The sequence below is a fragment of the Lepisma saccharinum genome, chromosome 12 (genome assembly GCF_977018435.1).
Source record: "Lepisma saccharinum chromosome 12, izLepSacc3.1, whole genome shotgun sequence".
Classification (NCBI taxonomy): domain Eukaryota; kingdom Metazoa; phylum Arthropoda; class Insecta; order Zygentoma; family Lepismatidae; genus Lepisma; species Lepisma saccharinum.
The window spans coordinates 38,707,553-38,734,178 of NC_139240.1; the positions used below are offsets into that span (position 1 = coordinate 38,707,553).

General features: G+C 37.2%; 1 protein-coding gene across 4 annotated transcripts; it reads right to left on the minus strand.

The window, feature by feature from the left end:
• Nucleotides 1-4,000: 4,000 nt before the first annotated feature.
• Nucleotides 4,001-25,646, minus strand: Dpm3 (Dolichyl-phosphate mannosyltransferase subunit 3). Of its 4 annotated transcripts, none has more exons than XM_083132150.1 (4): nucleotides 25,547-25,646; nucleotides 16,541-16,705; nucleotides 9,764-9,841; nucleotides 4,001-8,403 (listed from the first exon to the last, which is right to left on the minus strand). In XM_083132150.1, the coding sequence occupies exons 2-4, from the start codon at nucleotides 16,688-16,690 to the stop codon at nucleotides 8,335-8,337; spliced, it is 297 nt and encodes a 98-aa protein (XP_082988276.1). In that variant the 5' UTR covers nucleotides 16,691-16,705; nucleotides 25,547-25,646; the 3' UTR covers nucleotides 4,001-8,334. The 4 variants fall into 4 exon arrangements, with proteins under 4 accessions (XP_082988276.1, XP_082988275.1, XP_082988277.1 ...); XM_083132149.1 differs by having other exon boundaries at nucleotides 25,515-25,631; XM_083132151.1 differs by lacking the exon at nucleotides 25,547-25,646 and adding an exon at nucleotides 25,419-25,438.
• Between the last annotated feature and the right edge of the window lie 980 nt (nucleotides 25,647-26,626).

Here is a 26,626-nt window from a genome sequence, read left to right on the forward strand (position 1 = left end):
AAAAGAGAAGAAAATACAAATACTTTCTTCCCAGTGCATCTGCAGGGCACTGTGAAATCAGGAGCCTAGAATTCTCTGTTTATGATTGTCCCTCTCGACTTTCCAAGCTCTTAGCTACTTATTCCGATTAAATCTATACAGCTAGAAAAAGCAATGGGTAACAAGACACACCTTTAAACAAACCTTTTTTCTACATTCTTCAATGATATTCATTTGGCTTTTTGAGTTCTGGGATACATTTTTCATTTCTAATTTTTTCATTATTCACTGCAGGCAGAGTACAACACATAAGAAGAAGAATGCACGTTCGTCACGAATTCCGGCCTGAATTGTTCTTCTTTGTGAGGTCCGTTCATCAGTTTCATCATATCATCACTCATCCTCATTTTTTCGATAACCAAATGTGACAGAAAAGCGAAATAAAATAAACCAAATCAGCAACAAGAATTAAAACGCGCATTCTCTTGCCCAAATAAGTACATCCGTATTTATGATTGTTTAGCTTATCCATTTTTTTTATTGGAGGCCAAGAGATTAGTATATTTAAATAAAACACTACTAAAATGAGAGCAAGAGAGAGCGTGAGCAAATTTTGTTATTTAATCATTATATATTCCATATTTTAAAAAAAGCATAAAATTTTTGTCTGCACATAAGACGTTCCAATTGCATAAATAATAAAAGTACATCCCATATTATACATACATATTGTACAACGTGTAAAAAGTAGTGTAAATACAGAGAACAGAAGTACTGCAGAAAAATTTTCCCTTAGTTCTTTAGAGGATTTACAAAGGAAGCGAAGGGAATCCAATCCCCTATCTGTCCTATAGGAGATAGACTGGAGGACCTGAAAGCACGGGCTTTCAACCATTGGAGCGGGGGCGAGGGGGCAAGGAAGGTAGAGGCAGAAATCTTCCCTTTCCCTTCGAAAACCCGTTTCTACCTGGAACTGTGAGGCGGAGAAAGAGCAAGCTAGGCCGGTGAACGCACCGAGGGACGAGAAGCGCGTGAAAAAAAGTGTTGCATATGAACTGTGGCTTCAACAGAACAATAAATATTGTGATTTGAAAATAATTAAAGATTTGAGATTGATTGATCTATCTCTGCTAGACTAGCTACTCCTCAGTGCACGTCACTGAGAAAATGGAAGGAGGCCAAGGAAATAGAGAAGAAAGGTGAAGAAGACACAATGAACTGGAATGGGGGACTGAAGATAAACAAAGAATGGAAGAAGGTGTTAGAAAGAATGGAAAGGATGAGAAAGAGAAGAGAAGAAGGAAGAAGAATGAAGGAAAAAGAGCGTGAGATAAAGAGTCCAACCACATTCCAAATGGAAGAAAATGTTTAGCCTTTTAGGTGAAAGTACAGTTGACAAGGTAAAGCCACCTGCTAGAATGTTCCCGAACAATAGTCTGGAGGGGAGTAATTTTTGTGTATATATATATATCGTCCTGTTTTGTACCTTGTTACATTTGTACTTGGCGCAGTCTGAAGACCTTGCTAGAAGGTTGAAACGTTAAGTTTAGTTTATGTTTTGTAATAAAATAAATTTCTGCCTTGGTCAGCATATTGAGTCCCCCCCGATTGTACACGGAGAGGGCGAGGTAGACAAAAAAAATGGTAATGTGGCTACTTAAAAACACACAGCCTGAGCAGTCAGTTGCACCGTTGGCAGGAGAAAACGGCTTGTTCCTTTCTGTTTCTGTGCTGTGCTTTGCAGTGGTAGTGTTGCCACATGAACAGAAATTTCCCTTGGAGAAGGGAAATCTAGGTTTAAGTTTTGGTGAAAAGGGAAATTTTATGAAAAATATGGAAACTGCAACAAAATTTTACGTTGTTGCACTTCTAATTTTGTTATACTTGCATATAATGCCACTGGATCAATTGCTACATCAGGCTTCTGAAATACACCCTGTCTCAATCATTTTTGAGTGACAAGAGTATTAACTTAAGGGCGAATCACACGGAACTGGATATCCAGTGGGAATGCCCTAGTTGGCACTGGACTTGCTGCCCATCTGCTAGTTTTCGCCTCACACGATCCTTGTTTCCGTACTTGTCGGTGTACTTTCGTTCCCATAAGACATTGCGCAGAGCAGACAATCTACAAAGATGGACGAGCGATTTGAAGAATGTTGTAGGAGAATTACTGCTGTTATTAAAAATTAAAAAGAAAAGTATGGACTAGAAATTAGCTCCAGAAAATGTAGTTATCAATGTGTACTGAACAAGCTTTCTAATGAACTCAGGTATGCTCATTCATGCATGAGATTTGCTGTATTCATTCATTAAAAGAAAAATGTTGAACTAATTATGTCAAACATTTATTACACTTGTAATAATAAGAATTTTCTTTATTGGGTAATCATATTTGTCACATACATATCTCATCAATTTGCATAAATACCTAAATGTCAATGAACTGAACAAATCTCTTTTACTTTTTCTTTTATCAAGAAGAGAACAAAAACAACCAACTCAGAAACCAGACAAAAACTTTCCTTTGGCAAACTCGCAAATTATCTTCACATGGCCAAACTTCGTTCAGATTGTCTGTTCCACAGAATCCAGTCGAGGAAAGCCAGTTGCAATTAGAACATGGCCTATTCCTCAAAACCAGTCAAGCAGCCAGACCAGCGGCCATGATTTCCACCCAGGTAGCCAGTTCAGTGCCAACTAGGGCATTCCTACTGGAAATCCAGTCCCGCGAGATTCGGCCTTTACTAAAAACAGTGGAAATCTGTGGTACAAACAGGGATGGGGCATTCTGTGTGCTACTGCTACACCACTGCAGTGGCGACTCAGTGTAGGAAGAAGTTATGGTAAACTGAGGAAGGTTTGAAAAATGCGTTCAATTACAGTTGTACAAATTGCTCGTACTATCCATTGCATTTAGAATGTTAGCTGCAGGCCCACGCACAAGGTAGGGCAAGGGGTCCCTGTCCGCTTGAATTATGAAAATTTTTTAATGTGAACCTGTAAAAAAAAAAAAAACAATGAAAATACATGACGATATTTCAGATTTTCGATTTTGTCCCCTCTCCCTGTCGTGTGGATTGAGGATAATAAAAAGCGTTGCTTAAACTCTGAAATTATAATAAATGCTTCTAAATTGTGCTAGGATTTATTATTAATTTTTTTTCTGATAACTACAGTTTTAAGTTCAATTATGCATATATTTTTCGAGTTTTGAACTTGCGTTACTTATTATTCACTACACAAAATTGTGTAGAATGGCTCAACAAACGAGACGGGTTGAGCATAGAACTTGAAACGGTTTGTTTACCACCAACCTTCTATAGATTTACTGCCGTAAAATCTCCACAGGAACAAAATCGGCAGGATAAAGAAAAGATAGAGGATCGATCGTTGCATAGTTGCAAAAAAAGCATGTCGCTGTGTGTGCATACTCCCTTTTATTTGAAACAAGTCTGCTGGTGAAGTATAAATAAGATTTGAACATAATTTTATTTCAATTTCCTGAAAACCTATTCCTTTGAATTCGACTTCCCTCTCCCAGGGACTCGCGTTTGCAGATTATACTAGATTTGACCATTATGCCAAAAGCAGGATGCTAGGGGCCAACGAAGATCAAACTGTGCTACGTTTTAGTACCATTTTGATGGGGTTGGCACCACTGATGTAGGAACCCCTCGATGATTCCTTGCTGGATGCTTTAAAACTGCAACCTTCCCCCTGCCCCTTTTCCACTCCTCACCCATCTGTTTGTGGTGATACCAGCGAGGTTCCTCATGAGGCAGCAAAGCGCGTGTGTCCATCGTATTTTGCCTGTGGCTGGAAGGAGCGCCACCAGTCAACTCTTGATAGTAGCTAACCTAGTCAATTGTACTTACATTGAGCTCATAATTTAATAACATGCATTATTAGTAAGCTATTCTAACAACTACTTAAGTGGTAAGTACATTTTACAAACTCATAAGAAATACTGATTTTGACATCAGATAGGATATAATATAAATAATCATTTCACAAAGAATGCAATGAAAAATATACTTTATTCACACTCTCTCAAACGCTGGAATGTTTACATACCATCCATGACAAAGACTTCACACAAAGTTTTTTTTACCAAATATTTCAACAGTTGCTGACAGTCAAGAAAGAATTTAAAACAAAATTACATTATATGGGAACATTAAATTGCACATTCACATTCGTCAAATACCATGACATAAGTAAAGTAACCAGATATCTGAATATTTTCTTCCCTATAGATTTTGAAAACATGCTGTGCTTATTCATTTAACACTGGGTTCTGTCTCAACTTGTGCACTTCACTTGAAGCAGAAAATTGTCCAAGGCTTACCTATTACATTTTAAACTAAACTGACAATCATATGAAATAACATGTAAATGTTATTCCTGTTATTTGGTAGTTTTGTAAATTAAATTAAAAAACTACAAAGTGATGAACAATGAATATGATTAAGAAAGTTGCAAAATGCATCATTATTATTATTATATTATTATTATTATTATTATTATAACGTTCTGTGTGTATATTGCCACATTACATCAACTTTAATTTCTAAAACGTGATGTTCCTTCTATGGTAAAATTTATATATTTCTCCATGTTTTATTCTACACATATTTTCATGAGATGCATTAGTTTGCTAAGAAAATATAAAAGTTGTAAAAGAGAAGGAACATTATTTTTTATGTAAATACAAACTCACATCATGCTGACCCAGCCAGAGGCAGGAATCGGCGAAGGATGATGATGACATCATTCTTCACGGGTGTTAAAATATTGAGAAAACAAAACTTTAATCAACAGTAGATTACTACCACGTGCAATTTTCACTGGTAGTTTTGTATTCTTTACTCTGTACTACACTTAACATTCCATGTAATTACCCATTATGAACTAAATTTTGATGGTTCTGTAAAGGATATTCTGTTTCAAATACAAGAAACTTGATTCTAACATGAATCTTTTAGCATTGTGTAAGTGAATTGGTGGCACTGAGACAGTTAGTAAATCAAAACACAAGAAACAAAATCTAATTAACATTTAGTTAATATTAGGACTGACCCAATACCACCATTGGCCGACACCGATACTTGTTAATTGCAGTTTAAAATAACAAAGGCTAATTACTGAGTCATAACTCATCACATCACATTCTATTAATGACATTAAATAACTCCCACATTACTTTCATGCAGCATTAAAGCACTTTAATATGTCTTTTGACATTTTATGTGAACTTCTTTCTAGACCCAGAGGATGATAAAAAAAGAAGTATGTGAAATATTGCAAGCCTTTTTCAAGTGTTGCAATTACAGTGGAACCTCGATTTTACGTTTTTCAGGGGACCAAGCTGAAAAAACTTAAAATGCAAGAAAACGTAAAATCAAGGAAAATTTTATAACATTTTGCTTTCTTGGGACCATAAAGATTGAATGTATAAAGGAGGAAAATGTAAAATTGAGGAACGTACAATCGGGGTTCCACTGTACACCGAAAAATCGGTGGATTATTATAAGTGTCCCTGCTTCAATTTCATGTGAATATACATTCTTGTCATTTGGGTTAACCTGGAGGGGGAGGAAAAGGACGTAAAAATATGTACAAATAGATATATAATAATGCTCATTTGACCAGCTCTGGTGTTCAGTCTCTGTCATTTGCAATAAAAACAAGTCGCTGTAGTGTCGGTATCAGCCAGCATGATAATAATGCTGGTTTTGAAAACGTCCACATTCTGACCACCAGGCAGTTACATTTCTTCAATGTCACGTTTGGGTGCAGCACTTTAGCCCTGCTTTTGATCTTGTCATGTATTTTGCAGGACGGTACAGCATTTCTCGGAAATTTACATGGAACTTCATGTGTTGGACCCCCAATTCACAAGAAGGTGAACGAACCTTTGAAAAGGACAAATCTTGACAAGTTAGTTGTTTCCCTTGGCCTCTCTTCTAACAGCTCAAGATCATTGGTATCGGCGAAAAAAATTCAACTGATATTTACCGATACCACTGGAATTGGTACATACCACCGGTACATGAGTATCGACTCAGTCCTCAATGCAAATAGCATATGTTTTTTTTCATTAAAACAATTACTGAATAGAAGTTAAAATTAAAGCAATTACATCAGAATCTTTATAAATGTTTAGATTTCATAACATTTGGATTACTAGATTTCAGCCAAGCTACGTCCCGGTGCAAGGACTGCCTTTATTGCAGTGACCCAGTATGGCACCCTTTACCTAAGATGAAACTTGGAGTCAAACAGCTGATTAGGCCTACCACTATTCCCCCGTTTCGACAACAAGTGGCAACCTTAGAATCACCCCTTCCAAAAGTGGCCAGCAGGAAAACAGGATTTTGTGAAAAGAACTGTTGTGTGCTGTGAATGGGGGCCAAGAGCCTGGGTGTAAGTGCTGCAATTTTAGAATTCACGTAAAATTCCTGGCCCCACCAATTCAGTGGACATGTCCTTGTGGCATCATACTTAGTGCAGAAAAACCAATCCATATGAACATGTAGCAAGTGCATCACACTAGTCATTGCCATATTAATGCAGCTGATGTAGGAATATCACATTACAATGTGCCATGATGAGATGTGGATCTAGGGCCCCAACACATTCTTCACCTTGTTTTTTTTATTATTTTATTTTTTATTTTTAGGTGATGTGATCAGCATCATGCTCCAGCCACCTATACCCCATTTAAAATTTGTGATCTTCACTGCAGATGGAAATTTCATTGCAACACGTTCAGGTAGCATCTATGAAGGTTAAACAAAAGTAGTCATTGTAAGGAAGTGATAGCAGTTTGGTCTTCTTCCTAGAATTTGTCTGTCTTTCTCATGCCAAGTTTTTTACCCTTCTTTTTCTGCTGGCAGTGTCTTAATATGGTGGCTAATATTTTTCAAAGACACAATATAAGTAGCTATTAAGGATCTGCTGGACATTGATAATGACTTTTTTTTAAAGTTTATTGCTTCATATTTTGAGATAATCTTTCTTACCTTTCTGGTTAATAAAAATGATGAATATGAATAGCAAAATGATGAACACATGACTGTCCAGGATTAATAGTATGTTGCACTAACCTTTCGATAATGGAGGCTGGCTGCTGCCACACAGAAAAAAAAGTGATACTTCAGCACAGTGGCGTGCCCAACATTTTCAAAAGAGGGATTACGTATACTTTTTCTTTCTTAGTAATCAGCCCTCATTTTGTCATCTTTTCCTGCCTTTGACGTTCTTTTTTAGGAATATTGGGCCGGAGGGTATGACCCCCACAAATCCCCTGGAGACACTAGTGCTTCAACAGGGGTTACATTGGGACAAGATTAATGAGAGATCACACAAATTATGGTTTTGTTTTTAACAAATGGGGTTTTTGGAGCCATGTAAGAGTAAAACAGTAACTCTCATATGTACACGTAATTTTTGATTATATCTGAGTAAGCACTTTCTCATATGTTTGCATTACAACTGAGGATAATGTTAATATGATAAAATAGGTCTAAGAAATGTGTAAAAAAAAAAAGAAGTTGTATTTACAAATGAGTGCTCTCCATTTCATTGTTTCAGAACTTTTTCTGGTTCCTAACTTTTACATGCAACATGATCCTGCCTTCTCACTTTACATTTACCTCAAGGAAACAAATGCCACTATTCATTTCACCCATGACATAGTGCTGATAATGGCTTCCACTACCTGAGCAGGTAAAACCAAGCAGTAGGCGACAATCCAACAACAGCAGTGCTCCTAGTGGCCAGCAGCGTGAAAGTGCAGATTGGAAGCCCATGAAACAGACTGCCACGAATTCCGATTGACAGTGGTCACGAAATCAATCAAGTTAAATAAACAGGTACGCGGATACGTAAGAACATTTCTTGTGCATATTAATTACATTTTTAATTTCTGGAATTCCCTGGTGGACCCAGAAATGATACCAACACATTGCATAAAAGAAACTGGAGACATACAAATGTACGTACAACTTTTTTTTCATTACTTCTTTTGTAGATTTATTTTATCACATTAACATAACTTGAGTGAACTGAACATGTTATGAACATTCTCTTTGCTAGATGTTTAATACTAAAGACTTCCTCTATACTGTTACTTTTTTGACTATTATGAATGGAACAATTCATTTTTATGTTGTTACGATATTTACTATCCATGTTCTGTCATTTTGTTTATATAAATCAAATTCCATCCAAAAACAAAGTTAACAATACCAGCCATATTTGGTAACTTCACACCTTTGTGATATAAAATCATTTCCATATATTCACAATGTCCACTAAAAAAATGTGCTTTTCTTTGTCTGTAAAACATCACTTGACTTTTTTAACATCAAAATCAAAGCCTTTCCTCTTGAGGTCCTGTCTTGCTTCTTGGATTTGCTGAAATGGAAAGACAAGTAAATCACAATGAGTAGATGAGAATAGTCAAGGGCATTCCTAAGGTTGGTGGGGTAATAATCCCCATTTATTGATAATAGGAGGTTGGCGGATGAGGTTATTAGGAGCAACTACTAAGTATGTTAGGAAAAGATGAAAAAATGAGGACGGACTACTAAAAAAAATTATACGAAACTCCCACAGTTTGAAAATCCTGGGCACGCGACTTAGAATAGTGTCAAAACTTTCAAACCTTTGCAGACTGTTCACATGTCCATAGGCATTATAGAATTAATAATATCAATACTAGAATAATGTACCTCTTGATGTATAGAATAGCTACATTTCTAATCAAGAACTGCACATTACTACTATTAGTGTTATAAATTTATCAATATTTTATCTGGAAAGATGGTAAAAAGTTTAAAAAAAACAACACTGTTAAGGGCCACCTTTCTTGGCGGAGTGGTTGTCATAGCATGCTACGATGCTAAGGGTCCCAGCTTTGAATCCTGACATGGCATAGGTGATCTTTATGAGTGTGCCTTCATCAATTTCATCATATCATCACTCATTCTGATTAGCCAAAGTGGCAGAAAGCAATGTGAAATAACAAAAAACAAATCAAAACTGGAAGGGCTTAAGAATTTATCTTGACACAGTTGCTTGCTTCTCTCTTAATTTTTTTTTGATTCTTAATAGTACCTTTCCAGCTGTTGAAACAAGTGGTCAAATCAATAGCATAATAATATTACAGGTCACGCAATGGACTTTCCATGTCTACCCCATACATCAGGCATTTTGTAAGAGAGAGAAGAGAGGTGATAACTTTGTCACTTCTTAATTGTGTGCATTCGTTGCTGAACTTATAAACAAAAAAAAGTCTGAACAACTCATTCTTGAAAACACTTCACGATGTAAAATGATGATTTAAGCCAAATGTAATGAAATTAAATATAGTAAAAACAACTTTAGGTCCCAACAGCACCTTAAATACATTTCATGAAATCTCAATTAAAAAAGTAATGATCATTTTCATATTAATTCACTTTGTTATTTACATGGAGTAGAGCCACTTCTTGTGGGAAAAGTCTTGGTATCTATTGGAAGTTTATGAGAAACTAGATGTACGTACATCACATATCTTGCTAATACTCTTAAATAGATACATAAAAAATATATAATACAGACAGGCATGAGTTTGATAACTAATACTGTCCTTCTTTCAAGTTTTAAACCTGATATTTCTTGCTTAGGCGACAAACCACATGGAACTTGTTTGTCTTTATCGTGCCCTACTTTATCAAGGCCAAGCTTAACTTTATTACAATAGCAAAAACTACAATAAAGAAATAAACATTACCTTCTGGAGTTCCTTTGATGCTTCTTCACAGTCATTGAATGTATAAACCCTCCATAATACTACAGTTGCTGCATAAATCTACATTACAAATAGAAACACTTTGTTAGAAAACTAAACTAAAACTCAAAATAAAACATTAAAATACTGACCAAGACAGAATTTATAGTTTAAAAAAATATATACACTAAAAAGGCAATGTTTCCACCCTCTAACAGGGTCTTCTTCACACGAATATTCACCATGTTACCTATTTGGTGTATATACTTTTTATACTATAAATTCTGCCTTGGTCAGTATTTTAATGTTTTATTAACATGGAAGCAAGGCTTAACAGTGTTACATTTCAAAGTTGATAATACCAGTTCTTGCATTTTACAATTACAAACTGATTAGTTGTTTAGCTTCTAAACTGCTAAATATACCAAGATAGTAGTAGTATTGAAAACAATGTGCTACATTTTAAGCAATATAGCAAGGTGGGATTGATTTAAATCAGGTTGTAAAAGAATCACTGATAATTAAATAATTTATAGAATAATGTTCGTAAGGGTTTTGTAGATATCAGAATCATTTTTCGTGCAAGTAAATTAATCTCGTAATCATTTAATAGTGTATATTAGGCTCTAAGAATGGAAAAGAGAGGAAACAAAATATATGTACTGGTGGTGTGAAGCTCACAAGAAAGGAAATGTAATATGTAAACTAAACACACTTATACTTATGAATTTCTCTTGATTTAAAATTCAATAATTCTTATAAGCAAAAATAGCAAACATTTTGTGTAGAAAAATATACAAAATACTAATCATGTTAAACTGTAAATAGTGTCATTATTAAACTGTACATAAACATGGCAGCTGATATTTTGTAAACTATAATTTCAAAAAATTTCCAAACTTCAGCTGCAATAACTATAATTTTATTTTAAAGTTATAATTATAAAGTGCAGCCAGAATATTTTATTTTCACTGGAAGAAAAGTTACTGAAATTATTATAGTTTCATTAAGACACCCAACAAACATTTCAATAGTAGGTTCACATATACAGGGTGATTCTAAAGGTAGGGTACAAACGAAAACCACAGATACCTCCCATGAAACAGAGACGAAAGTGCCCCTTCCACTTTGCCGAGAGATGCCTCCGTGAGGAGCTAGACAACGCCGAAAACGTGTGAAAATGAACTTCACACTGCTGTACAGCCAGTACCAGTGAAGATAGAAAGGCGGAACAAAAGAAGTCAAAAGGAACACCAAAGTCGCCCATCCTAAAAACACCAGGCGGCAGCTGCGCAACGCATGTGCATGGGGTTCCACAAAGGAAATAGGAGTGTCCAGCAAGACAAGTGAAGGGAAAGGGTAGCGATCGACAACGGTAGGGACAAAAGAATCAATGAAGCATGAAGTAACAATTGCACAGCGGGAAACAAACACCACGACTGTAGGAGTGCAGTCGAGAAAAGTTGTGCGGGGTTGCAGGACCACGGGAGGACGACGTAGGATGAAGAAACACACCGAGAATGCAAGCAAAGTGGTCCGCGACACTCGACAGGCAACAGACGCGTACATGGTTGGGGGCAGAAATGGCGGCGCTGGCGGTGCAGCGTATGGGGAGTCCCCAAACACAGTGGGGAGACACCGCAGCAAGAACAAAGCATGGTGCAACAAAAGAGAAAGACGACCGGATGGGGAATGGTACCTGCCATGGAGGCAACAAATGCGGCTCGAGGGATTTCCCGTAGCAGCACCTAGGTCGTGAGCCAGCAGGACAAACACAGCAACTACGGGCAGGTCTCCTTGGCAGGTACCATTCCCCGTCCGGTCGTCTTTCTCTTTTGTTGCACCATGCTTTGTTCTTGCTGCGGTGTCTCCCCACTGTGTTTGGGGACTCCCCATGTGCTGCACCGTCAGCGCCGCCATTTCTGCCCCCAACCATGTACGCGTCTGTTGCCTGTCGAGTGTCGCGGACCACTTTGCTTGCATTCTCGGTGTGTTTCTTCATCCTACGTCGTCCTCCCGTGGTCCTGCAACCCCGCACAACTTTTCTCGACTGCACTCCTACAGTCGTGGTGTTTGTTTCCCGCTGTGCAATTGTTACTTCATGCTTCATTGATTCTTTTGTCCCTACTGTTGTCGATCGCTACCCTTTCCCTTCACTTGTCTTGCTGGACACTCCTATTTCCTTTGTGGAACCCCATGCACATGCGTTGCGCAGCTGCCGCCTGGTGTTTTTAGGATGGGCGACTTTGGTGTTCCTTTTGACTTCTTTTGTTCCGCCTTTCTATCTTCACTGGTACTGGCTGTACAGCGGTGTGAAGTTCATTTTCACACGTCTTCGGCGTTGTCTAGCTCCTCACGGAGGCATCTCTCAGCAAAGTGGATGGGGCACTTTCGTCTCTGTTTCATGGGAGGTATCTGTGGTTTTCGTTTGTACCCTACCTTTAGAATCACCCTGTATATAGTATCAGAAACAGAAAAATGTATATTTATTTAAATGTAATTTCCTATTTGCTTTAATCAAACTGTTCAAATATTTTACAGGGCCGTTTACTAGAGAAAGCCTTTTTATAAAAAAGCACATCTATGTGCATGGCACCAAAAACCATACAAGCAATTTTAAACAGGTTTTTTTTTAAAAAAATTGATTTAAATAAAAAAAAATCATGATTTTTATCCAACCTGCAATACAGTCATCCCTTGAGAGAGATGCAAAATAGATTTTTAATTTTTAAATTAAAAACCAAGTATCATTGATATCAGTAACAAATTAAATTATTAATTAAAGCTTGATGCATGTCACATGTCAACATTATACCTAGTCTTACCATAAATACTGTCCCAAAGTTGTAAATTAATAGACACAAAATGGTGAGAGATATTGTAATATCAGAATAACATGAGGTGCATGGATGCATTATGAACCAAAATCACAAATAATTATTCAAAATGGCCACCTTTAGCACTGACACACTTTTGAAGTCTTCGTGGCCACTCATCAATGGAATTACGCAACACATCAAGTGGAAACTCCGCAGCTGCCTTTTGAAGAGACCTCTTTAAACTGTCAATATTGGGATGTCTCTTCTTGCAAGCCATCTCCTGAAGCTTGGACCACAATTTGTAGTCCAAAGGGTTTAAGTCTGGACTGGCCGAGGGCCAATGTGACGTGGAAATGAAGTCAGGAACATTTGCCTCCAACCACTGCTGAGTGGTGCGTGCTTTGTGTGCTGGGGCTGAGTCCTGCTGGAAGCTCCAGTTCTCTCCATGGAAGATGGTGTCGGTAAGATTCTTGCATAGTTTCTCAAGCACTGTCTGCTGGTACACTTTGGCTGATGTTTTTACCCCTTTTTCACAGAAATGGAGCGTGCCCTCATAGCAAATGTTCCAGACTTCATTTCCACTTCAGATTGGCCTTCCGCAAGTCCGGACCTATACCCTTTGGACTACAAATTGTGGTCCAAGCTTCAGGAGATGGCTTGGAAGAAGAGACATCCCAATATTGACAGTTTAAAGCGGTCGGTCTCTTCTGAAGGCAGTTGCTCATTTTCCAGTAGATGTGTTGCGTAATTCAATTGATGCGTGGCCACGAAGACTTCAGAAGTGTGTCAGTGCTAAAGATGGCCATTTCGAATAATTATTTGTGATTTTGGTTCATAATGCATCCATGCACCTCATGTTATTCTGATATTACAATATCTCTCACCATTTTGTGTCTATTTACTTACAACTTTGGGACAGTATTTATGGTAAGACTAGGTAATATTGCCGGCCCCTGTGGCCTAGTGGTTAGCACATTGTTCTACGAAGCCAGGGGTTCTGGGTTCGAATTCTGGCCTGGCATGGATGTTTGTGAGTGTCCATTCATCAATTTCATCATATCATCACTCTTCCCCATTTTCGCAAATTAGCGAAAAGTGGCACAAAAATGCAAAGTAAAATAAAGCAAATCAATCAATCAACATTATAATATTGTAATAAAAGTAATAACTTAGACATGTTGAATGGTTATATTTGATTATTTTACAAAAGTCAGCCAGCCCCTGTGGCAGAGTGGTTAGCACATGTGCTATGATGCTAGTGGTCCCGGGTTCGAATCCTGACCTGAGTGTCCATTCATCAACTTCATCACATCACCACTCATCTCCATCTTCACAATTAGCCAAAAGTGGCTCAAAAGTAAAGTAAAATAATGCAAATTATAAATCCACAAAGGTCAGTTGTAATTTTTAGGGTTATCAAAACAGAAGTCCTTACAGGTGTATGCAGCAGAGTTTAAAATATATATACATAAACAGGTGATCACATTAAGTTAAAAGTTTGTAACATGGTCATGCAACCAATTACTTTAAAATTGTATGATTTTATTTGGATTGACCCCACAGTGGAGAGGGTTAACAAAGTGGAGTTTTGTTTCCTCAAATTTCTCCATTATGGATTTTGGCCTTGTTAATATAGATACATATATTAAGCTATCGCTGTAGAAATTTTCATCCATTTTCAAAGTGGGGCTCATGGTGAATAACTATCTTGAAACAGACCCCTAATTGTTTAAAAAATTATTTCCTTCAGCCTACAGAGAATGTTTGGGAATTCAAAATTTCATAAAATCGGATGTTTCCACACAAGTTTTCTTATTTCTTAAAACACAAATGCAAATTTTCAACAAATTCTAACCTTTGAGTAAGCAGCAAAGAGATCTTAAAATAATACGAGGTGCGGCAATTAAATAACGAGACTGTGCACCTCCTGTCGCGTAGGATAGTGGGGGGGAGGTAGCTATTGATGTGTTGTTGATATTGAACCTTCATGCGCACCCACTGCTTGTTTCGTGATTCTGAAAGCTTTTCTTTTCTTTGCAGGCTTGCTTGAAGAGGACAGTGTTCTGTAGTAGTGCCGGAATCATGGTGGACAATAAAGTTGAGCAGCGCATTAACATCAAATTTCTGATGAAATTTAAAAAAACACCGACGGAATGTTGTGCAATGTTAAAAGAGGTGTATGGTGATAATGCTATGTCACGTGCGCGAGTGTTCGAATGGCACAAACGATTTTCAGAAGGGAGGGAGGAGGTTGAAGATGATGAACGTCCCGGCCGCCCTGTGAGTTCAAGAAAGGACGACAATGTTCAAAAAATTCATGAACTTGTGCGGAAAGACAGACATCTGAGCATTCGGATGCTCGCAGACATGATGAACATTAACAAAGAGACAGTAAGACAAATTTTGCATGAGAATTTAAACATGACAAAAGTGTGTGCAAAAATTGTTCCGAAAAACCTCTCTCAGGACCAAAAAGACAATCGAAAGACCATTTGCTGTGACATCATGGAACGACTCAAAGCAGACCCAGAATTGCTAACACGTGTCATCACATGTGATGAAACATGGATTTTCCAATATGATCCCGAGACCAAGCGTCAATCCATGCACTGGAAGACTCCCACATCGCCAAGAATGAAAAAAGCACGAATGAGCAAGTCGAAACTGAAGGCAATGCTCATCGTTTTTTTCGATATCAGGGGTATCATCATGACTGAATGGGTGCCTCAGGGTCAAACGGTGAATCAGACCTACTACAAAGAAGTCCTAAGCAAACTGAGGGAAAGAATAAGGAAGAAGAGACCAGATTTGTGGAAGAACGATGCATGGATCCTCCACCAGGACAATGCACCTGCCCATAATGCCCTTTCTGTGAAGCAGTTTTTAGCCGCCAAGCGCATTCCTGTGCTCGACCATCCTCCGTATTCCCCAGACCTGGCCCCCTGTGACTTTTATCTCTTCCCAAAAGTGAAAAGTGCATTGAAGGGAACACATTTTCACTCCGTGGAAGAGGTGAAACGAAAAACGGCAGAGTTGTTGAACAGTGTGACATCTGATGACCTACAGCATTGCTTTGAACAATGGAAGACACATATGCAGCGGTGTATTGATAGGGGAGGGGAGTATATTGAAGGGGATACCAGTCAATTGTAACTTTCTTGCAATACATCACAGTTATGACACCAGTCTCGTTATTTAATTGCCACACCTCGTAAATGCATGATTTGAAATTTTTAATTGTCAGATTGCCACCATTCCCTCGCCTGTATCTCCTAAACCAAAATCAAAGAAAATTAATGGTCTTACATAAAAACTGAGTTTATACACATCTGCATTTCAATCCATGAAGATGGGTGATGTTAGCTTTCAAAGGCTCAGAAATCTATACGGAACTGACCTGGCTGATATCCCAAGAAAATGTCTTTGTCATTCTATGTCCAAGGAAGATTTTACCCCTAGGTCAGAAGACATTGTCATTATACCCCGTCTTTGGATTGTCATAAATGAATATAAAATTTGGAAAATGTCCTAGGACACTGTTGAAATAACAGCAATGGCAATGCTGAACATCAGGTACAAATTACTTTTCTTTCATCAATAAATTAACAACAGAAATGTAGATTTCAGTACACAAAAAATGTAACGTACTGTGTACACCAGGGTCTGACCAATCATGTGAGATGGGTCAAAAAGTTATCGGAATCACACTGGTGGTTTCAAGCTGCACTCCCATCACATCTGACACAAAACTCAATTTACCCATTGGCAACAATGACCTGCTTCGTCTATTGTACATGCGAGCATAAAGATATTTCTGTACAGGGTCCAGGAGACCCTGTGTACAGACAGAGGGTTAAGACTTACATCAAGGATTGGTGGTAAATATAATAACAATGTTTTTGCAGTTTAGACACACGGTATTCACACCAATCAATCAAATTATTCAATAAATGCAACTTACACCAAAAAGTACCAAGACAATGAGCGGCAATGGAAAGATAACATGTATCCACCTGTCAATGACAGCACCCCTTATCTGTTCTGTCACAACGGCTGTCCATATTCCCATGAACAATGACACTCCAAGCAACCATTCAGCTAGCTTAGTCATCTTCAATCTTTCCTCCTAAAATGAAAGAAAAAAAGAATGATGATATAATTTACTACGCATCAGCATAACATCGTGTGATCACATGATGAAATAAAACATTCAGAAACAGTACAATATGAAACTTCAAGCATAGTTAACCTTCTTTGTGTGCAGAAGTTAAACAGAACTGAGTAAATCAGACCCACTGAAAATACGAGGGATAAGTCATGGCAACTATTTTTTTCTCGTGAACAGGGCATAACACGAAAAAATCTAAGATATAAGTTTGAAAGTGTATGGAATGTACTTTCGAAAGAAGCTACCAGATGGTGTATGTGAACAACGGTGGGGTAGTAAACATGCACACAAGTTCAGTCGGTGAGTGAGAGCATTCGAAAATGGAGGTCATGAAGCAGGAGCAACGTTCGTACGTTAAAATAGCAGTTATCCATGGCAGAAATGCATGGGAATGCTATACAGAACTATGGGAAGCACTGGGTGAGCACGGCATGCCCTATGAAATAGTGGCGAGGTGGGTGGAGGCCTTCAAACAGGCCAGAGTGTGAACTGCCGATCTGTCTCTCTCAGTGGGCATCCTGTGTCCAAGGACAAAGATGTATGGATAATGGTAACTGAACAGTGTTTACATGAGGACAGGTGCCATGTCTTAATAAAACACAAGTGGATAACCTGGGTGAATACTTTGAAGGTTGTTGAACAGTGTAGTCGTGTGTACTTGTTGTTCATGCCATAATAAAACACTGTTGTCCAATGTCCTGTGTTCTGCCTCTTCCCTAAGAGAGTCTCCTGCATCCAGACTTATCTGCTGGCTTCATTCGAAGGTACATTCTATACACTTTCAAATGTATATCTTAGATTTTTCATGTTGTCTTCTGTTTGCGAGAGAAAAAAAATAGTTGCCATGACTTATGACCTAACCCTCGTAGTTTCCAACGAGAACTAAGATGAAAACATCAAGCTCACAGATCCCAACACTCCCCATTAAAATTTGCAGGAACAATACACTTGAACATAGGTGTAACTTGGTGTATTTTTCTTAATCTACCGATACCTTGTTTTCATGACCCCTTCCCAAAGTAAGGCCCCAAGTTACACTATTGTATTTTGGTACTGGATAAATGTGGATATATATGATTTTTTTAAAAATTCTCCTAGCAGGGAGACTAATTATCGTTGAATTTTGGCAATCATTGTCACATGAAATTTAAACCTTAAGTAAGGAGCACTGTTTGGATTTCAAAAAAAAGTTATTTATGTTGGAAAAAAAAACACAAAAAAAATTACCTTATGCAAGCATGCGTGGACAATGTATTTTCCATTGACAAGAAACCGTAAGTATCGTAGACTAGTGGGAATTAATGTAAAAATAGATCGGAACCTTAACAGAATGCATTTAGGGACTTATTTTAATGCTAAGAGAACCAAACCTGGCCTGCCCAACCTAACTACGAAAGCATATATTGAACAAAATCTTAAGTAATCTCTAAAACTCCGCAGTATGTGTTAACAGAAGTAAATGAAATCGAATCATATTAAAATTCGTAGCATGACGAAATTGCAATAAAATAAAAGGAACTTGTGCCGAAAGTTTATTTGAAAATTCCATGCGAGATTTGAATCTATCCAGATTCCAAGAAATTTTGTATTGTAATTTTCTTCAAGAATTTCATTTTTTATGTTAACGTTTAGCTCATTGATTTGTATATTTGGATTAAAATTAATGAGGATTCGAAATCGAACCATGTTAAAATTGCATTCGTAGCATCTGAAATAATAAAACAAAAGGAACTTGGGCCGAAAGTTTACATGAAAATTCCATGAGAGATTTGAATCTATCCAGATTCCAAGAAATTTAGAACTGTCATTTTCTTCATCAATTTCATTTTTTTATGTTAACATTTAGTTCTTTTATTTGTGATAAAATTAATGAGAAATAGAATTATGTTAAAATTACATTCCTAGCATGACAAAATAATAAAACAAAAGGGACTTGTGCCTACTAATTTTCTGTTACTTCTTCTTCTTCTTCATCATGACCCTGTCAACAAAATCCTGTCGACTTTGGACATCGTTTCTGCTATTGAATTCGTTTTAAGTTTCTGAAGTTAGTAGTCGCTCTAGAGAGTGATGTTGGAAATGAAATGTTGTATACCTTTATAGAGTGTGGTTTGTTGGATTTGAGAAGATAGGACATTCTAGAAATAAATGTTGCGCATCAGGTTCATTACCGCATTTGCAATATTCTTGAGTTTTGATGTGTATTTTTGCTAGATGTGCTGCTGTATGCAGGTGTCCCTCCTTTAACCTATTGATGAAAACTTTGACCTGCCGTGGGAGTGTGTATAAAAAACTACGTGTCTTTGGTTGTAAAGTCTGCTATCCATCTATATTAGGGTGCCAAGGAAAAACGAAGTTTAAAAATTTTAAAGTCTTACCCCTCAAAAATGTTCCTTTTGGCATAGTAATTATCTACCAAAAATATTAGGACATAAAAATTATATTTACCACTTCCTCAAAGCATTTGAAATTTATTACATTAACTAATTTTAGGGAAATTTATTTACATGACAAAAACGTGTGAAAACTAGTTATTAATAGCCATAAATGTAGTATTTCTGAAGCAAAAAGTACTGTAAAGAGTCAGTAAGTGAATTACAAAACTTTTTGTAGCCATCAACTCAATGTTCAATGGAACTTGTTGCAGTTACACTTTCTACGAGTTTCGACTTCTTAGGTTCGGGAAATTCACGCCGGTGCTTTTCCACAACCTGCAGTAGAAATTGTTTCTGTTCCTCCTGATTTGTTAGTATAGGATTGAATTCCTGAATTAGTGAAATTCCACGCTCTGCAGCGTCATTCACCACCTTAAGTGATTTAACTCTGACTTGAGCAACCAAATAGCTATTAAGTGATGTCCACTTGGATGGATGCTCTCGAAGAAAGTCCTGCGATATATCAAGTGCAACAAAAATATGTCTTGTGTTCACAGTAACGAAATCAGATAATCGCTTTGAAGAAATGTCACAATTGTCAATGTCAAGGTTGATTCTCTTAGCAGGTTCGTTTTTTTCATCTCGTGAAAGAGCACTGACCATCAGAATTTTGTTCTCCACTGACACATTATCATCAAAGAATGCCAAACCTACTAGGTGTTCGCTTAAATACCAAAGTTGATGCAGGAAACTTTTCAGTGCTGCATTAGCTACAGCTTTATTTGTAATCCGGTATTCAACTAATTTTTGCAACAGTTCCAGATCTTGTTGTGGAGCAGAAGCTGCACAAGGACAAGTAAACCACACCTTCAAATATATGGACACAACGAACAGATTAAACTGCCGAAGTTGGGAAAGTTCACGGGTTGTAAGGTGAAATTGTGAGCGAAACAGGTAGATCTTAAAACAATAAATGAGTTTTGCCATCCATCTTGCACGATGGTAGGCACCTGGCGCATTAATATTAGCAGCACTAGATAGGTCGCCTAGGAAAAGAATTGCTAAATTCAACAATTCTTTGTAATCGTCTCTGGGTTGATGTATGTGCAACTGGTTTTTCAAAAAAGTCAAAATGTCATCTTTAATCGGATTCAATTTTACAGTTAGCTCTATATCACTAATACTGCTTTCATAGGCCTCTACATTGATAATGTTCCACACCGATGAAAATCTCTGAAACAGTTTTATTTGCGGACCTCCACCGGTCTCAAATAATGTTTCAAATACTCTTGCAATGATAAGTTCATGAATATGATGTCTGCATGCCAAAGATAACAATTTTTTATTCATCTTCTGCTCAAGCAATACACATGCGCCACTTTTGCTCCCTGTATTACTTGCAGTAGTATCGAATGACATACTACAAACAGAATCAGTCAAGTTCCAATCTCTTAGTGCGTTATACACTGCGAATGCCTGCGCTTCACCAGTACCATTTTGTAATGATGGGACAGCTAGCAATTTCATTAAACCACATCCAGAGACAAGCACTGCAATTCTGTCTACAGATTTAGCAGAACCCCCACACTGAGGAATTTCCAAAGAGGGTAATAGCTTGGTATCCCAGTGAACAGTCAATAGTGTGTCTGGTGAGAAAGTCTTTTTGATTTGAGTAGCAATGTTCTCTCTGTTTCGTCTTCGAAACTGTCTACAGGATTCTTTATTTAAAGTTAGTTCAGCAGGATTGTGACCTAGAGATTTTGCAGCAGCAGCCAAAATATAGGTAGCATTTCTGTCGCCTACCTTTGTACGATCCAGAGCAGCGCCCAGCTCTGGAGTAAAGAAATTAGTCACGCGTTGCTTTTTAGAATGTGAGACATCTTCAGCTGAAGCACTAAAAACTGGTACCATATCATCTGATGAACTATCGTTTTCAGTCTCACTGCTGCCACTAAGCACTTCAACATCAGTTGTCACCAACTCCTTCTTTCTCTGCTCTTCTTTGCGCTTTCTTAAATCTTGTAAAGATTCTTGCTTATGACGCCGTTCTTCCTGTCTGGCTAACTTTATGTCAACCGGCCCCATACTTCCCCTCCTTCCTTTTTCTCGCTGTGCTTCCAAGAACATTTTGTCTTCCTTGATCTTTATGAGACTCATGGCATCAGCATGGGCAACATCAAACAAATCATCCAAAGCTTCTGTAAATGCTTCTTCTTTATGTTTCTGTGTATCACTTTTTCGACTGGCATTTTTCTGTAATGTTTGCCATTGTCCATATAAATTTTTAATTTTCACAATGATATTGTATTCTTGACGAGTAGGTATTCTCGCCTTTTCCCACAATTCTAGAAGCTCCATCGTTGTCCTCCTAGCACTTTCTTGAATGGTCTGCTTTTCATTTGTGTGAGAATGAAAGAATCTTGCTAAAATTTGTCTATTTGATGGCAATTTGCATCCTGTAATTAAATCTATAGTGCCACCAATCAACCAAATTCCACGGTCTTTTCCAATTTGTGAAGTCATGGCAGCTATCTACCTGAAAGCAAAAACGCACCTAATTATTGCATTTATAATTTGTAACAGCGTATAAATATGTTAAAAATATAGATCCTGATTATAAATTCAAAATGTGTTCAAAAATTTTAAATATTCTCTCATTCACTAAATAAGTGATATTTTTTTAGGGTTAGTTTTCTTTCATAATTCATTTCAAAAGTAACTTATCCAAATATACATATTGCGTAGTTAATTAGTTATGATCGAACATAAAACAAAGGTAACTTTATCAATATCCTTTACAAATATTGTTTAAATAAAACAAAAAATTGTGTAAGATTTGTTCATTTCTATTGTCTTTACCTTCTAAAATGTCCTTATCTTCTAAAAAGTCTTTATACTCTTTATCTTCTAAAATGTCCTCATCTTCAAAAAAGTCTTCATACTCTTTATCTTTTAAAATGTTTATCTTCTAAAATGTCTTGGTGCTTTATCTTCTAAAATTATCAAATCATTGGAAATAAAACCTAAAACAAAAACGTGATTGTGGACGGTAGCCATTTTGAAAGCACTGTGCTGCCATTTCAGAGAAGAGAAACTTTGATAATTTATTAAAAACATAAAATTGGATATTTTAATTATTGAACTGTATCATATAGAAACTTTTGAACTATATTTAAAAAATCACAAGCAGTTCCCTCTTTTCGTCAAATTTCATTTACAGCACTTTTTCTGGTAATAATTATAAAGTTCAATGCTTTTGAGGGACCTGTAAATATTAAAAAATTTTGAAGAAAAAGGCATTTATCTTATTTTTAGGTCAAAAGGAAAAAATTTAGGGGGTAAGACTCACAAAAAATATATATTTATTTTTTACCATGCATTTCCTTGGCACCCTAATCTATATGTATTACAAACAACATTAAATTGTTCCTTGCACCATTTGTTCCATGAGTTTGATTTTCACTCGTGGTAATAAATCCGTGTACCATAATCTATTGAAACTTATGTGTTGTAAACCTCTGGCTTGTTTAGCATATAAGTCCACTCGTTCATTTCCTACGTTAATATTATGTGCTTTAACATAACTGAATTGTATGTCAATGTTTCTTTTGCAAGCAAATTGAACTTGTTGAATAATTAAAATGGTATAAATTTACAATACCGGAAGTATCTCAGATTGCTTTGAAATTTCGCATACTCAGTAATTTTGGCTTTGTAATCAAGAATCTGCAGTTAAAATTGGCGTTCGCTTCCAGAAATTGCAAAATTACGTGAACATATTAACGCTATGATTGTCGATACACTGTTATGGTAGCCATGTTTGATGATGTGAACAAGTGAAGTTCGCTATTTCAGAAAATGGCATCTTGCATAAGGTGGAAAAAATGTTTACCCCACAAACCATTCACGGTTAGGTTAGGCAAGCATAGTAAAAATTAAGGGTCATCATAAATATAGTTTTGAAATGATAATCACTTCAAAAAATAGTTGTTTTCTTCGTAAATCAAGGGTGTTTACTCCGTTGACGGACCCACTTATTTAGTCTTATTTTGCAATTTCTAGACTTGACCACCAAATTTCAACTGCAGATTCGTGATTAGGAGGCCAAAATTGTAAATTTGCTCCATTAAAATATTAACATAAGATTGATGACATAATTTGGGATAAGATGTAGATAATGCTTGTAATACACTCAGAGCATCTGTAAGGAGAAGAATTTTTTTAAAACCTTGGGCTATTCCACATTGTAAGGCCTTGTATAGTGCGTAACTTTGCGCAGTACAAATAGATGAATCTATAGGTAATCTAAACTGTTGATATTTTTTTTTCTCTGGGATGTAATAGGCACATCCAATCCCCTTTGTTATTCTTTGAACCATCCGTGCAAATTATTATGGTAAAAGTTCAGTATATTAGACACACATTAAAATCGGATATTTTGTGTTTCGCATGGTTCGTACTTACCAATTGTGTATTGCGGAACATAGTTCAAAGTGCCATTATGCTTTTTACAAGAAAACAAACACAATTTTTCACATACAGAGTGATTTTTTTGATACCTTTCTTCGCTTCCGTAACACACGTTATGGCGGGTACATTTTGACTCATGTTGTGGGTATGCAGTGTTTCCAACCTTCTTCACCGAAAAATACCTACTATCGTGTTCGTCACTGGTGAAAATTGTACATAATGCACGGGTAGCTGACGGATACCCCACTAACCATTCACGGATAGCCCCACGAACCATGATGCACAGTAGCTGACGGATAGCCCCATGAACCATTTCCGATAAGGTTAGGTTTGGTTCGGCAAGCATACTGAAAAAAAAAAAGTTGTAAACACTGACAGAGCTTACGTCATCAAATGTATGCAGCATGTAGTTCACGTAGCGAAAGCAATGGCAATTGTGCGTCGGTGAGTTATTTCTCTTGAAAAATACATGATTTCCCGGTCAAAATAACTCGGCGAATGCTGGAAAGCTTGCAGTCATTTCTGCAAGTAATTTCTTGTGTAAAAATGAAGAAATGTGTCTCCGATATACCGAACTTTTACCATTATTACATGTGTTGGCCATTTTTCTCTGTATAATGCATGTAGTCGTAAATCTCTGAAGTGAATTAAACATTGTGTATATAATGGAATATATATCCAGTTGATAAATCAAAGGATGTAGGAGAGTGAAAGTTTTGGATCGGATCGAAGTTCTGGAACCATTGGTAAAATTTAAGTATCCCCGAAATGTATTTCTTCAATTTTTCAGGAGAAAGAACTTACCGAAAAGAGTTTCTGTATACTCTACAAAGGTCTCGGAAGTGCATTTCCCCCTCGCTGTTCCGTGTGTTAAGATGATGCAACCCCGTAGCCAGTGTTTCAGCCTCTCCGTGTTGTCACTAGAACATGACGTGTCGAGTATTTTTAATTTTTTTTAACTATGCTTGCCTAACCTAACCTTACGGAAAATTGTTTTTGGGGCTAACGACAATGGTTTGTGAGGTATTAGCATAATTTCAAATCCGGGCACGAAAATAGATATTTTCCGGTGTACAACGTTGCAACACTACATAAATCGACAAAACACACTCAGAACGCCCCCTAAACCAGTACGCTATCACGGCCATAATGTGTTACAGATTCAAAACAACAAGTAACAGTAAGTAGTCGTAAATCTAAGAAATAGACATTGATATGCATTATTTCACTTTAGGAAATGTTCCACATTCGAAAATAACACGTTAGCAATGTAAAGAAGTCCGAAATATATGATTCGTAGGTGTTTCCCTCATACGATAATAGTACCGACAATTTTAACTATGTTTGCCTAACCGGTACTTCTTTACTATCCTTCGGACACATTTATTTATTTTTACAGAAGAAACTACTTACCGTAATAAGTTCCTGTAGCATTGTCGAACATCGGGAAGGTGTTTTGCGTGATGTGGGAATGTTTCATAGTTGAAATTCATGTTGTTCGTTGAAAATTAATTCTCCGACGAAGAATAGCTAGCCCCACGAACCATTGGCGCGTGGATAGGTTAGTTCTGTTAGGTTAGGAAACATAGTTAAAATTTGGTGTCGTGTTAGTATCAGGATCTAGATATTGGAAATAATTGCGAACTATTGGCGCCAGCTCCACGAACCATTGGCGCGTGGTTAGGTTAGGAAACATAGTTCAAATTTCATCAAAACAACGTTGATACACCTTCAGGAATGTTTCGCAAAGCAGATACGTAAGTACGAATGTCAAAAATTGACGAAACGAAAAAATTAGAGGTGTCCGAAGGATAGTAAATTTTTACCAAAATATTAATTTAACCCGCACTTGCACAAAGAAGAAAATATTAACTATTTGTCGTAAACATACAAAAGGTCTAACCACAAAGTAAATTACTTACTCTGTGGTCTAACAATCATGCACCACGTTTACTTGTTGTTTACTCGCCACGCAATTCGACGTCAGCTGTTTTCTTTGGGCGCCTCCTGAAACGCTCAACGTTGGAACAAAGGGAGGTAGCAAGACCACTAGAGTCACTTGCTACCTGTAAACCACGCGCTAACTGCGGCCAACATCATCAACTAGGCGGGGGGGGGGGGGGGTGCGAGACAGAATTGTTTGGGTGGGAAATGTTCAAAATTTCTCGAAGCTCTGGAAATCTCGAATTTTACACGTAATTTTCACTTTAAGTTATTGTTTGTGCATTTCTGGCACAAAAGCTAACAATTTCCGATAAGTTCCAGACATTTTCAATGCAGAAAACGTCGAGATTAACGCCTTTTTGAAATGACCATTCGGTATTTCCCGACTGCTCGGGATCCCGAAAAGTCGGGAACTCATTTCCCGAAGTCGGAACGGGACGGGAATTTCTTTTCCCCGATCCCGCCCCGACTTTTCGGTATCTCGCATACCCCTATTATCAACGTTTACATTGTAAATAAGGAACATAACACTTTACACAGCTATTGATATAAATTAATATAAATTGATCTCCCAGCATAGACTGCATCAGTAAGTAACATTTTATAACAATTGACAAGTACCTTCCGACTCATGCTTTTCATGTCATTGAATCCAAAACCTCTCTGAAGGGCTACGAAAGTTAACAGGGAGATCAATTTATATTAATTTATATCAATAGCTGTGTAAAGTGTTATGTTCCTTATTTACAATGTAAACGTTGATAATAGGGGTATGCGAGATACCGAAAAGTTGGGGCGGGATCAGGGAGAAGAAATTCCCGTCCCGATTCCGACTTCGGGAAATGAGTTCCCGACTTTTCGGGATCCCGAGCAGTCGGGAAATACCGAATGGTCATTTCAAAAAGACGTTAATCTCGACGTTTTCTGCATTGAAAATGTCTGGAACTTATCGGAAATTGTTAGCTTTTGTGCCAGAAATGCACAAACAATAACTTAAAGTGAAAATTACGTGTAAAATTCGAGATTTCCAGAGCTTCGAGAAATTTTGAACATTTCCCGAGGCTGACACACAAGCAAACATTGTTCTGAA

Bases quoted from the DNA above. Each gene is read 5' to 3' on its own strand.
- Dpm3 (XM_083132148.1), bottom strand. From the start codon at position 25,026: ATGCTACAGGAACTTATTACG. The intron at 9,842-16,540 runs GTAAGTTGCATT...TTTGTAATGTAG, and splicing joins TTGTCTTGGTACTTTTTGGT to ATTTATGCAGCAACTGTAGT. The intron at 8,404-9,763 runs GTAATGTTTATT...TTTCCATTTCAG, and splicing joins CATCAAAGGAACTCCAGAAG to CAAATCCAAGAAGCAAGACA.